The sequence below is a fragment of the Podarcis bocagei genome (genome assembly GCF_964188305.1).
Source record: "Podarcis bocagei genome assembly, chromosome: 1".
Classification (NCBI taxonomy): Eukaryota; Metazoa; Chordata; class Lepidosauria; order Squamata; family Lacertidae; genus Podarcis; species Podarcis bocagei.
The window spans coordinates 127881721-127896241 of NC_138125.1; the positions used below are offsets into that span (position 1 = coordinate 127881721).

Sequence of the window (14521 nt, forward strand, 5' to 3'; positions counted from 1 at the left end):
GGGAAGCTTTTAATGTTTAATAGGTTATTGTATTTTAGTGTTTTGTTGGAGGCCGCCCAGAATGGCTGGGGAAACCCAGCCAGATGGGCGGGGCATAAATAATAAATTATTATTATTATTAACATGAAGGGGGAGAAAGTTCTGCGGTTACTCCTAGTCTCAGATCTGTCTCCCTCGCGGTGATGACTTGCAAAGCCATAGGTACCATCTAGGCTGGTAGGTCCTAGAAACTTTTGTTTCGGCGGAATGCGTTCCTTCTTAATGATCACGGGAATAAAAGGGAAACTGTGGATACCATGCTCTCCACTGCAACACATGAAAATGGCCTTCAGCATGGGAGATTCTTGCGAGGAATAGGCTCAAACCTTTTAATGTTTCTGAAATTAAATGCTTGTTTGACATGGTGGATTCATGCTTTCAGATATATCATAGAAAAAAGTACTTCATTTTAATAAACATTATTTAAGAAAACTACTCAGTGAAAATGCAGGCTTAGAAAGACACTAGAAACGGTTTACATCTTGGAGATGGTTCGCTGCTAAACGTGAGTGAAGGTTCCTAAGCGAAGGTTCGTCCTTTTTAAGCGCTGACCATCTTGTGTGTTTTTTTCTTTTCTTTTCTTTTCCAGATCCTCTGTAGTGCTTGTAAGAGTGCTGTACAAAAGAAAAATGTTTGCAGGGAAAATACGAAATATCTGTATTCAACACTATTCCATAAAGTTAGTTAATGGATGAAAAAAGAAAAAGGAAAACCAAAACAAATAAAAATACATTTGAAATAAATGCATATTACACATTATACATGTAGTGAGCCTTACAAAATTATTACTTAATGTGCACAGTCCTGATATTATCTACAGACATGGCACTGTGAAGAAAGCTCTGTTTCTTAAACCAGCTACTTCTTACAGGTTTGTACGAGTGATGCAGTTTTCTGCCAGTCAGTTCACAATGTCCCTTTGACTTTGGTACATTCAGTGCAAAAAATAGTTTCGGGAATATCTTACCCTTATAAAAATAAAAGGCATATATATATATTTATATTTATATATGTATGTATCCCTTGAGAGTGCTTATAGAATCAAACACAAGAACGATATCTATTTAAGCATGGAAAAGTGAAAAGAACTCAAAAAAAGGTATTTTGTCCTCTATTTTCTTATTTACAATTTAAGGAAATCAATATCATGATTTTACAAAAATAAACAAAAGTTACTGTGTAAGAGGTTGTTTTTTTTCCTGATATGCTGTGGCAAAGTCTAGTTGTTGTTTTTTTTAAAAAAGGAACACTTTTCATGCAGTATAAAGCATTAAATCAATCATTTTTCTCTTATAGTAGCTCATCTTTTGCTAAAGACACTATTTGCATATACATTTGTACAACCTACCTAACTGCAAGTCATTCTTGCTGCCAACTTCCTTCATATTAAGCCCCAGAAAATTTGATCTTTACGGTGCACACCATGCAGGCACTCAAAGTCTTAGGTAAAAAGCAGGTATAGCATATTTTAGTACTGTATTGTCTATGACATAAAGTAGTGTACCATTGGGAATTAACTTCTATCATATTAAAAACCACGCACACCAGCATTTTTCATTTGACTTCCTACTATTTAGCAGTGGGCTAAAAAAACCCGAACTTCGTATGTTGTCTTGAACTCTGTTCAAATACTTGGGTGAAATCCATTTTTGAGATAGGGAAAATTTATGCGGTACCCCTGATGCTGCTTAGCATTTGTTGTCCTGCCTCTTTATTCTTAATTTATACCAAATATTAAAGTTTGGTGGTCAAAAGAAAGAAAGAAAGAAAGAAAGAAAGAAAGAAAGAAAGAAAGAGGTCAATTGGAGAACTGTAGGTGTCCCCCTACAGAATACATCCCTTGTTATGTACTTGTGTGAATGTTTCAGAGCTTGTAAGAGCTCCCCAATCTAGCCTTGCTCACTCACAAAATTCCATCACACAAACTGTATTGTAAAACAGGTTTTCCTCCAGGAAATGCAATGCAGGCATTCATGTATTCTTTGAGGAACGGTGCACGGAAGGTCCAAGGTGCTGGGCACTACGGTTTGTGTTTTACTCGAGTCCAAATGTGCTTGTCTCTTCAACGGCCGTCAACAGCTTCTCATATAGCATGGAAAATGATGGGTACGGCGGGAGATCAAGACGATTGAAACACGTATGAGCTCTGGGGAAGAACAAGAGGCAGGGGGGAAGTGAGTGGAATTCAGAAATTTACACCAAAAAATCAGCAGGAAAACTGGTAATAAGAGCTTTCCCCGTCATACCCTGATTTAGTACTTGGTTGTGTGAATTGTTCACACAAACACAACAGGGATGTGGGGTGCAGGAGCCCAAAATTACTCAAGAATTACCCAACCTCCAGATGTGGTTGGACTCTAGCTCTTATCAGCCCCAGTTAGCACAGCTTATATCAGATGGAGCCCGACATATGCTCTCCACCTCTTCCATAGCTAAAGGAGCCTTTGTGTATCCATGAAGTATCCAGGGCCTTCTCAGTGATGGCTCTGACCTGGTGGACTGCTCTGTCCCATGAGACAAGGGCCCTGCAGGATTTAACTTCCTTCCGCAGGGCCTGTAAGACAAAGCTATTCCACCTGGCTTTCAATTTGAACCTGGCCTGATCTTTTGTTCCCCTTCCTTCCCTCCCCTCCCCTTTTTATGAAGATTACCCACTCTGGGATCCCACAGCTAATTCTCCCCTGGTCTCCTCGCTGGCCCAAATAGGACTAATTTAGCCAGCTAGCCCTGGTAATCATCTAATGTTTATTGGATGGATTTCCCCCCTAAATTGATGTTTGAATTCTGAATTTATTGTTATTCATGTTTTATATTGTATTTTATGCTGTTTTTGTTGCATCAATTAAGTGTTTTAAATTTGTTGTTAGCCCGAACACTGAGGTCCAGCGCCGAGGGCCTTCTGGTGGTTCCCTCGCCGCGAGAAGCCAAGTTGCAGGGAACCAGGCAGAGGGCCTTCTTGGTAGTGGCACCCACCCTGTGGAACGCCCTCCCACCAGATGTCAAAGAGAAAAATAACTACCAAACGTTTAGAAGACATCTAAAGGCAGCCCTGTTTAGGGAAGCTTTTAATGTTTAATAGGTTTTTGTATTTTAGTGTTTTGTTGGAAGCCACCCAGAGTGGGCAGGGTATAAATAATAAATTATTATTATTATTGAATTGGGGGGCAAGGGAGTACGAAAAAATGATGCAGTGCAAGGAAAGGAAAGGGCTCAGTTCCTCTCACCAATATAGCTATTTTTAAAAAGCAGGTGTGTTAGATGTGAACGGTACAGACATGTGAACAGCAATGGCTGCCCTCACCACGTCATTGTGTGACCCTACTTCACCCCAGAAACCTACGAGGATGAGTATAATCCTGATACGCTTCAGCAGGTCAGATCTTAAGAAAATATTTGCTGCCTGAGAGAGCTGGGCCCACGAGAGCGCAAAAGGCCATATTTTAAACAGTAATAGCGAAGAGCCAGTTGACACCCAATGGTGCTTCCTGTCTCTTAATATTAGGCAGCCTAAGCCAGCACTCTGCTGTGTTTGCAATGGAAAGCCTTTGAAGCAGGTACAGCCCAGGGCTGAAGGAGCCAGGGAACTTATAAAAACAAATCACTTTTCATTCAGCTCAGAACTGAGGTTGAGACGGTCACTTGGTTTAGAGGGGGATCAAGGCGCCGTTCCTTGAAAGTTTGCAGCGGGGGGGATGGGGGTAGGTTGCTATCTCCCGCTTTGTTTAAACAAACTCTCGCACGCTTACAAATACCTCTAAATCACGCTGAGGTTGTGGCCCCAGTGTCAGCAAAGCAGGAGCGCTGGGCATTAAAAAGACCCGATTTGTCTCCAGGAAAGCTTCCCCCGGGGGTTGCTAAAATTATTTGTTTTGTAGCGTACACTGCGCGAAGGTCAAGTTCTTTCACCGCAGCCGTTCTCACTGAAACTGTGACGTAGATAGGTACCTGCTCTTTCTACTCCCACCAGAGGAGAGCCCGGGCTGAGAGATAATGGTTTGCTTAAGGTTGCCTGCTGCTAGTACTACCGAGGATATTCATGGCATTGCTGGGTTACCAGAGGTGAGCTTGCTACCTCTTCCCACACATTCTTTCACTGTGCAGAACAGAAAGCTCCGTTAGCCAAGGATAGGATCGCCTGGCAGCGCCAGCCTGTTTGGGTCTTTTGACTTGGCGATGCAGGAAAACAGCAGTTATTTATTTATTATTTAGCAAACATTATGCACCGCTTACTAAAAGACCTATAAGTGGTCTACAGAATGTGGCCTCTCTACATCCACCAGTGTATACAAGAAGCCAGAAAAACCACAACAGATCGTTCTCATCCAAATATCCTGAAATCTTTATATTTGCTCTAAAAGCAGCACTTTCACCCTTTTGGTTTTGCCCATAATGGATGAATTTGATGGAACGAGGTACCCCAGGTGCTTGGATACATCAACATTTAGAATCCCTTTCAGAATTACAAAATCATACAAAGTTTTAGTCTTGGTTGGGCTACAGTGTAATTAATATACTGCCAAAAATCTTTGGTGTGTTTTTTGTGGGTTTTTTTTTGCTTCTGATAACATACCCTTGATAGTAGATGCTTTAACTCTTAAATAATCACCAAATATCATTTTGATTTAAAAAACAACAACAAATAAACATTCAAGAGTTTCAGCTAGAGTTACTAAAAAATAATAATCAAAGAGAGCATTGGAATGACAAATATCACTCAGTACTGTTATTATGCAGCCAATCTCTCCTCTGTCTTGTTGGCTTGTACTCTATTTTAACCATAGTGGCTGTGATGACCCACATAGTTTTGTTTACAAGCTTCTGTGACATCATCATGTCAGGTGTAGAACCTTGGCTAGTGCAGGTTGCCACAACTAATAAGAGTAAATTGGAATGTGGGTGAATAAGTAAAAGAACAAAAGAGAGAAAAGGAGGAGGGAGCAGAGAAGAATTGCATCAAAGCAAAGCAGAGGTGCTTGCACTGAGTTCGGAAAATTGCTGAAGATGGGGGCACATTCTGAGAATAAAAGAACAAAAACTAGTTTCAGGTTAGCTCTAAGCAGAAATGAGGCGCAGAGCTTTTCTTGAGGCAGCTCCTGTTCAATCTGTCCATTGGCTTCTAAAGAGGTGTTCCCATAATTCTAAAAGTTGATGATAGAAATAACTCAGCTTATCAGTTAAGACAGCATGGTTTTCCCATAGAAACCTGAATTATTAAATACCAAGTGGATTTATGTTTTAGGAAACTCAAGTGTTACTTTACCTGGGCAGAGCAGTGATCTTCCCCCATTTTTCTACACAGAATCTTCTTGGTCCATTGCTCCCCCTCAGAGAAGCAAAACCTTCATAAGGTATACTAGATGTGCCTGTAACAAACTGAAATCCAAAGCAATACACCATAAATGATAATTGTGGAAAATAAGAAAAAGTTTGATCTAGTGTATGTTTGGGGCTGCCTCTTGTGTTATAAAGGCCAACACACACCCCTTACTGACTTGTCCTATCTTTGAATATGTATCAATAAGTTTTTCTGTGAGTTGCAACTCACAGTGGTATGTGAAGGAAAAAAGCAAATTCCGCTTCACATTTGCAATTACTATTGATACATATTCAAAGACAGGACAAGAGCCAGTAAGATGACAAACTCAGTGGGGCTTACATTCTATAAACATGCATGGCATTCAGCTGTTTACTTCTTGGAGCCAGCATTTGTTAGAAGGGAGGAAGAATCAGCACAGGGCGCGTTTTGACTATACAAGAAGCACTCAGGGCTTCAGATGGACCTGTAATTAGTTCCAGGGGGCTTTTGACTTGGGTTTCTCAAGTAGTTTCCTCCATGCCACAAGGAAAATGCAAAAGATGTTGGAACAGCAACCGTTATTGCAAAGAGGAGGGAAATCTCCTGTAGGCATATCCAAGCCCTTTGATAAAGGTAAACAGCTGTTTCCACGAGTCTGCCTAGCCAAGATATGGTACTGCTTTTGTAGGGTGAATACATTATCATCTTGGCAATGGATCAGGAAGGGAAATTTTGATTGCCTGATTTTATTTCATTGAGCAAACGGTCCAAACCCCATGAACTGAACTCAGGATTAATTTACTTGCTTGTGTTTTCTTGTATGTTCATTGTGCAGATGCAGAGACAGCTTGTTTAGAGTATTATTGGGCTCAGCTTTGATCTTCTACATAAAATTACAGTTCCAATGAAATTTTAGGCTATCAATTTTATCACATGATGGCATAGTGACCGTCCCACGTAGTTCCAGTGTTACCTCTGCAGCAAGGCTGCCCATACGAAACTGCTTTGCCACAATCAGCTTCCATGTTGCACCATGTAAAACACAGACCATGTGGCTGATCATGTGACTATTTCCCATGTCCATGTCAGTAGTTACAATGGAGGTTTGGCCTGATTCGAGCAACCCACATAGCTGGTGACCTTCTGCATTACCAGGGTAACATGGGAAGTGACTACAGGGAGGCAGCTCGCCATGTCACTAAGGTAACTTGCAAATTTAAGCACAAACAACAGATAAGGGAGGGGGGGGGGGAAATACAACAATTACTACGACAGTTTACTGTCCATCTGCTGCCAACAATGAATTCCACCAATGATATGACTCCAGTCCCTTAAGGCTTAATGAAAAGGAGGGGAACCGCCGAGACTCAGTGCAGCCCCTTGGCTAATTTCATGGGCGTTTCTAGGGACTCTCCATCATTGAGGTGGTGGGTAAAGTTGGTGCTCAAGGCCACTGTTAAGTAAAAGAAACTGCCCCCAGAGGTGCTTGAGGAGGAAGAGAGGTGGTTCCTGGCTGAGGAAGTTGGCTCTGGAGTGGGTGTGACCTACCAACAGGGGAAGAGAAACAGGAGATATGGAAGATATGGAAGAAGAGGAGACTGAGAAGCCTAGTTCACTGTTGGTAGAAAATGTATGTTAAACAGCCATAGCAGTAGTTGAAGAAGCCTTATTTTTCCCTTATGTTGCTCCAGTATGCATTATTCCAGGAGCTCCGATGAGTTTCCTCATTACTTCGCTTTTCTGGCTTGGGGAATTCTGCTTGATGTTCTCTTTGAAGACATTTCTCTGTTTACATTTAGTCATTCCTTAATCACTTTTCAAAAACCCACAGCTAAGCAGAACACCCAGATGTTTTCTACTAGCAGCAACTCCAGTGAGCAGCATTTGAGGGAGTGAGATTGACCAAAGCTTCTATCCAAGTCACAGATATCACTACACTCCTAACAGCTGTTACGTGCAGGAAATGCCACTGTGAATGAATCACTAATTTGCTCCTTCTGCTGGAACCTAATTATCAAAATTCTAAACCAGAAGACAAAACACCCTAGAACTATAATTTCATTTATTAACCGGGGGGGGGGGGGTGGTCAGCGGATCTGAGTGAGCTATTAAGCCATGAAATAGGTTTTTTTGTTTCGTTACAGTTGCATCAACCTAGATTGGACAGTTTGACATAACAATTGATCTCTTACCTGTAATAGCCTGAGTCGCTGTTCATTGTTGAATCTTTCTACAGCAGCCCAGAACCACCGAATTACAATATGATTGTCATGATATCCTGTTTGATGAGAATGAAGAGCAAAGCATTTGGGGTCATTTTACCAGAGAAGAAAAAAGAAACGTGAAATACCGAACATTAACATAACAGGGTTCTATGTTTAGGCCTCCGAAATCAGCCTACAAAGAAAAGATGCCTACTACTATCCTAATTTCAACCTCCCCGCCATAGGAAAATCAATATTTTCATGGATTATTAAGGTTGTTTAATCAATTGAGGAAAAACCTACACAAAGCACCAGATGATGACATAGTAGTATTCACTTGGTTTGGGCACAGTTATTGCATTCGTCTCAAAACTGATTATCTATTCTTATTGCGGACTCTAGTCTAGTTATCCAAATAAAATTTTTACCAAGTCTGGAAATTCTGAATATACTTGGCAACAGCAAATGGGAAAGGATTGGGCTCCTGCTTCCGAAGATTTTTCAGGGGACAACCATCAGCTTTTACACCTGCTATAGGCACACACATTTTAAACTTGAGTATCTGAAAACATGAAACTTAGAACTTTAGTGGACATATCTGTAATCCTAGAGTCTGCCTTCCACTTGTTGATGGATTCTTACTCCCATCAACCCTATCAACTATGGAAAATGGTCAGGGATTATGGGAGTTGTAGTCTAGCAACATCTAGAGAGCCACGGGTTACCAGTTCCTGGCCTTGAAAATAAAGAGATTTGAGAAGACTGATGGAGATGCTGGTGTAAGATGATGATGATGATGATAAATAATAATAATAATTTATTATTTATACCCCACCCATCTGGCTGGGTTTCCCCAGCCACTCTGGGCGGCTTCCAGCAAACACTAAAACACAGTAACGTATTAAACATTAAACGCTTCCCTAAACAGGGCTGCCTTCAGATGTCTTCTAAAAGTTTGGTAGTTATTTTTCTCTTTGACAACTGATGGGAGGGCATTCCACAGGGCTGGTGCCACTACTGAGAAGGCCCTCTGCCTGGTTCCCTGTAACTTGGCTTCTCACAGCGAGGGAACTGCCAGAAGGCCCTTGGTGCTGGACCTCAGTGTCCAGGCAGAACGATGGGGGTGGAGACGCTCCTTCAGGTATACTGGACCGGGGCCGTTTAGGGCTTTAAAGGTCAGCACCAACACTTTGAATTGTGCATGGTAGATACACAAGATGTGCAGAAGAGGAAAGTCTGGTTGTGAGACAGTACAGGTAAGAAACCTGAATAGGAGGCATAACAAAGGAATAAAGGTGGAGGAATGGAACATGTGTCAGTTTTCGTCTTTGAAATTTCAAGGGAGTGGGTCTGCTTTAACGGCAAAGACATATTGGTATACATATGTTTTGCTCATATTCTGGATTCTAGTTGTGTGTGAAATGTGGGGTGATGGGAAGAGCACGAGAAACAAATAAATGAAGATGGGGAAAACAGGGGCAAAATGGAAGAATAATGGTGCTGAGAAGCAGAAGAGAAGGAAATGAAAATGCTGTAAACAGCATGGGGCAACACAAATGAAGGTGAAAGCTTTCTGGGATTCTGTACCAAAACAAAGTCATACCAGATCCATTTTTTTGAATGGACAGATATATCTAACAACCCATTTTTACAGGAAATGGTTCAAGGGTTTAATACTTTTTTAAAGTGGAACAGAAGAGGCATTAATGGTGGATGTATTACAAGAAATCGGAAAACGTTTTAAATGTATCCGATATATAATGGAGCAATCCTAAGTACGGAAGCCAGCGTATGGCTTAGCTATAGCAGCACTTTAAATCCTAGCTGTACATATGAATGCATCAACATTTTTAATAACTTTACTTTCATTTGAGTTCTAAACCAATGTGCAAGTGTTCAGTAGTGCATGCTGACATCTCAGACGATTTCTATCAAGGAGCTGATCCCAATGGTTCCCCCCCAAAAAATACTTTAAATCATTTTCAAAAGTGCCAGGAATGAACTCCAAATGTCAAAACTCAAAAGATATCTGCCACAGAAAATAAAATAAAATCTGAAGATGGAGGCTTTTCATCTTTCACTGGAGAGCCCTAACCTCTTCCAACTCTTGCCATCTTTACCATCTGTAAGAAATTAACACTGAGCATACCTTTATATCTCCAGATTAACCTAGTTGGTCTCACCAGCTCCGCTGTTTTGAATTTTTACCTCTTTTATCAGATGAAATGCCCACCCCATTCCTAAAGCTAAGTGGGGGGAAATCCAAGCTCTCTGAAGTAAAGCTTAAAGTGTGAGCACCAGCTTTCTAAAATTACACTGCAACAGATGAAGGCCTGAAATTAAATTAGAATAGTTTACTGGACTCTTGAAAAAAAAAAGAACCAACAGCAGCTTTACCTCTCCTGGTTTATACAGACTGTGACCACCCAGCCAGACTAACTGTAATCTAACTATGTACATATGTATATTTTAGTAGGTGTCACCTCCTCTGTATTCGGTGTTATTCCTCCAGTCACTTAAGTCGATTTCTGCCGTGCCAGCAATAACCAGCTCCAATTCTCTTGCATCAAATACAGACACCAGCCTTGCATCAACAACCTAGGAAAGAAAATAAACATAGCCAAATGATATGTGCTGTTGTTTCGTTTTATTTTCTGCCCATTACTGTACAGGAACATAGTAAGTTGCCTTAACAAATCAAGGCATTTGTCCACCAGTACAGTGGTACCTTAAGGGACGCAGGTGGTGCTGTGGGTTAACCACAGAGCCTAGGACTTGCCGATCAGAAGGTCGGCAGTTCAAATCCCCGCGACGGGGTGAGCTCCCGTTGCTCGGTCCCTGCTCCTGCCAGCCTAGCAGTTCAAAAGCACATCAAAGTGCAAGTAGATAAATAGGTACCGTTCTGGCGGGAAGGTAAACGGCATTTCTGTGCGCTGCTCTGGTTCGCCAGAAGCGGCTTAGTCATGCTGGCCACATGACCCGGAAGCTGTACGCCGGCTCCTTCGGCCAGTAAAGCGAGATGAGCGCCGCAACCCCAGAGTCAGCCACGACTGGACCTAATGGTCGGGGGTCCCTTTACCTTTACTTACAGTGGTACCTTGGTTCTTGAACTTAATCTGTTCCAGGAGGAACTGTTCAAAAACCAAGGCGCGGTTTCTGATTGGCTGCAGGAGCTTCCTGCACTCAAGTGGAAGCCCCATCGGATGTTCGGCTTCCGAAAAACGTTCACAAACCAGAACACTTACTTCAGGGTTTGCGGCGTTCAGGAGCTGATTTGTTCGGCAACTAAGCAATTCGAGAACCAAGGTACGACTTCTTTGCCTACTCTGACTGGAAACAGTTTCCCAAGGTTTCAGACAGGAATCTTCCTGAGCCCTATCTGGAGATGCCAGCGGCTAACCCTGGCACCTTTCATATACAAAGCTCAGTGGTACAGCATATTTAAAAGCACATGCTATCTCCACTCTCCAAAGCTCATAATGCTATCATTTTGTGCGGAACATCTGGATGAAGCAGTTAAGTTTTTAAAGAAAAATACTTGGGGTTTCCCCCATCCATCAGTATTTGCAAAGCAAAATTATAAAGCAAGGAATAATAAAATAACTTCAGGATAAAGGAGATCAGTAGTGCAACCTCAGCATCAAGTATTAAGGTGCCCCAAACAGGGTTTACTCCACTGCTATTCGATTCCCAGGAACCACTAATAAATTGAGAGTTTCCGCATCCTACAACAATAAGGTTTTTTTTTAATGCGTTAGCACAGATTATGTGGATAGTGGGGGTGGGGTGGGCGGGGATGAGGAAGGAGTCAGCAAGATGGCGGGTCCTTGGTCTCTGAAAGGGTTACTGCTAGCACAAATTGCCACTGACTGCTAGAGATAGATGAAGGTCCTTGCCATGGTAATATCAAGAATCCTTATGAGCTTGTGCTTGGGAATAGGTCATTGGTCACCAACTACAAGAGGGAGTTGGTGACCAATGACCTATTCCCAAGCACGATCTCTTAAGGATCCTGGACCAAGCTGGCCTCAGAGCAGCTCAAAAGTCTACATAATAACCCCAGTACAATATTCTAAACATACATTGAAATGCTATGTCCAGACTAAATGACTGGCTCCTCAACTCATGCATTAGTTGCTGACTGCTAGCAGCACGAATAGTGATCATTACATTTCCCAGTTCCTTACAAAAGGTAGCCTTCGTTACCTGACTCCATGGCTTTAATGATGAATTCTGCACATGCAGTAGTACCAATGACAATGCAATGCTTTTCAGGACAATTTAGTCAGTTGTGGGAGATGCATTAATCATGGCTTGCGAATAATCCTGCTGAATGGTGCAATGCTGGGGGGGACGTAAAACATTGAAAACATAATCAGAATATTTTGGGGCGTTTTTTTTACCTCGTAAAATCCACGCACTAGGCTCTCTGTTTGCTGCACAACACCTCTCTCAATTCTCCATTTCACCATCCTCTCTATATATTCCTTCTTGTTCTTCTCTGTGACTGGGATGTTGGCACCTCCAGGCTTCAGTTCTCGTTCAGTAATCTTAAAAGGCAAACCACCACCAAAACATTAGGAAGAAGGATCTGTTGATCTGCTGAGCTTCTTATATTATCAAGCTGTACTTATTCCCCCAATGGCAGATTCTTATTTGAAGTGGTGAAACCCAGGCAGCTTAAAAAAAAAGGAGCCGAAAACTCCCTCTTGGGCCAGTGGTATCAAGTACAAAGCAGGAAATCCCCCCCCAACCCAAAGAGATATATACAAACAAGCCTTCACATTCTAAAGAGATTATTGAAATGAAGCTTTCTAATATTGACACACACACTGCAACAAGAAGTCACATGCAACGCATGCAAAGAATTTCAAATCACTCCTTCCCATCCGGGCAAGTTAATAGCACAGAGTTGCAAAAGTAATCAATAATAATAATAATAATAATAATAATAATAATAATAATGTATTTATACCCCACCCATCTATGTATACTGAAGAGAAATTGATTCATAGCAATACTGCTGCAGGCTGAAGAGGTGCCAAAGAAATGCCTCCATGTGGTCAGAGCTCAACAACACTGTGGCAACTTCTTTGAGCATCCATTAGGCAGGTCAACTCAAATCACCTCCCAAGGGAGTGCTGAGTCTGCATTACCACCACTGGAAATGACATAGGAAGCAGCCACACAATCCATTTTGCGGGTAGATACTGTGATGTGGAGCCCAGACCATACATGTCTATTTTTGGCAGCAGCACTGCAGCGGTAACATATGAATCAGGCCTCAAGTTGCAAGCTCCTTACCCGGCTTCAAGAATCCCTGGGAAAAATTTACCCACTGTCTGCTAAGTTAGGGGATCCCTCCACAATGGAGTGGCTCTGCCAGAGCGGTGAAGAGAAAGCCTGGCACCCTCAGTTGCTACCGAGACACCCAATGGACTGAAGTGCAAAGCTGGGCACTCAACTCTTACAAATCTCAATGGAGTCAAGTGGTTCTCTGTTGCACTTGCTACCTTTAAATGCTAGAATGACAGCTACTAATTTGGACAAGGAGCAACAGTCAATGTAAATACAGTGGTACCTTGGTACTAGAACGACTTGGCTCCTGAACAAATTGGCTCCCAAACGCTGCAAACCCAGAGGTAAGTGTTCCAGTTTGTGAAGGTTTTTTGGAAGCCAAATGTCCGACAGGAAGCTCCTGCCAAACGTCCTGCCAAACCTTTCAGGGGAGACAGGAAGCTCCTGCAGCCAATCGGAAGCAGTGTCTTGGTTTTCGAATGGTTTTGGGGGGTCAAATGGAACAGATTACCGTATTTTTCGCTCTATAACACGCACCCAACCATAACACGCACGTAGTTTTTAGAGGAGGAAAATCCGTAGGCATGCCACCCGTAGGCATTTCCTCCATAACACGCACAGACATTTCCCCTTACTTTCTAGGAGGAAAAAGTGAGTGTTATAGTGCAAAAAATACGGTAAGTTCAAGAACCAAGGTACCATTGTAAATCTGATTTTGGACAAATGAGTCTGGTCAATTCCGGGCTCAGCTGCATCTGTGCAGACTTTAGAGTCCAGATAACTTTAATAAAAGAGGAATTGCTCATTTTCACATCTCAAGAAGCTCACAACACTATATAGTATCAGAGGCAGCCTTTTAAAGCTGTGCTGGACCGGTAACTGATAATACAGAGTTTTGAACATTAACATTAAACAGCTTTTTATTCGAGAGGGAAGGAAACCTGCAGAAACAACACACCAATGACATTACATCTCAACAAAGGAGATATAAAGGAAGAGAATATAGAAATGAAACTAAAAATAAGTTTTTCTATGTAGTTTTCAGAGGGAAAAAAATTGCGCACACCTGTCCAAAGACTTCTTCATTTACAGTGAATGTGAGATCTAGGATATCATGTATATCGTTGTCTTTCATCCACTGCAAACTCTGGTGGAACTCCTCATCAAGGTATTCCAAGTCACTCAGGTCACACAGTCTAACATAAACAAGAATAAATTAGAGGAGTGGAAATGATAGCAGTGGCGGAAGAGGCAGCATGTGAAGAGAAGTTAAGACAGAAAATTCTTACAATACTAGAAAGGGCAAAGAGACACATCCAAAGAACCACCACTTAAGCTCAAAGGAATCTGGAAGTACTAATTTATCTTAATAGTAAAAGCAGTTATTTAATTACTGATGTATATATTTCCCCCAAGTACACATTAAAATCATAAAAGTCCTATATAACTTATTCGTTTGAATCTTTTTATTAAACAAAATATTTTTTGTTTCATTTTGCACCCATGCTGATTTTAACCAAAATAACGAGTCTGCACACACTTACCTACCTACTCAAAGATATATTGGTCATCATTAGGAACCGGAGCCCTCCATGATCGGAGAGATCATGCTGACATTAATGCCAGCTTTGCATGTACCCATAACTACAATTATTTCCCACAAATCGGAACAAAATCCATCTTT

At 41.7% G+C, this 14521-nt stretch overlaps 1 protein-coding gene across 6 annotated transcripts in view; it reads right to left on the minus strand.

Moving 5' to 3' along the window:
• Positions 1-339: 339 nt before the first annotated feature.
• Positions 340-14521, minus strand: part of HECW2 (HECT, C2 and WW domain containing E3 ubiquitin protein ligase 2) — a 206983-nt gene continuing 192801 nt past the window's right edge. For 4 of the 6 annotated variants that reach the window (XM_081193300.1, XM_081193301.1, XM_081193302.1 and 1 more), the window contains 6 exons: positions 13904-14033; positions 11943-12089; positions 10023-10137; positions 7528-7613; positions 5300-5412; positions 340-2185 (listed from right to left, as the gene is read on the minus strand). In XM_081193300.1, the coding sequence (XP_081049426.1) occupies positions 2074-2185; positions 5300-5412; positions 7528-7613; positions 10023-10137; positions 11943-12089; positions 13904-14033 (703 nt within the window). In that variant the 3' untranslated portion in view covers positions 340-2073. Of the gene's footprint in view, positions 2186-5299; positions 5413-7527; positions 7614-10022; positions 10138-11649; positions 11884-11942; positions 12090-13903; positions 14034-14521 lie in introns of those variants that run through there. The other 2 variants (XM_081193304.1, XM_081193305.1) reach the window with 2 other exon arrangements.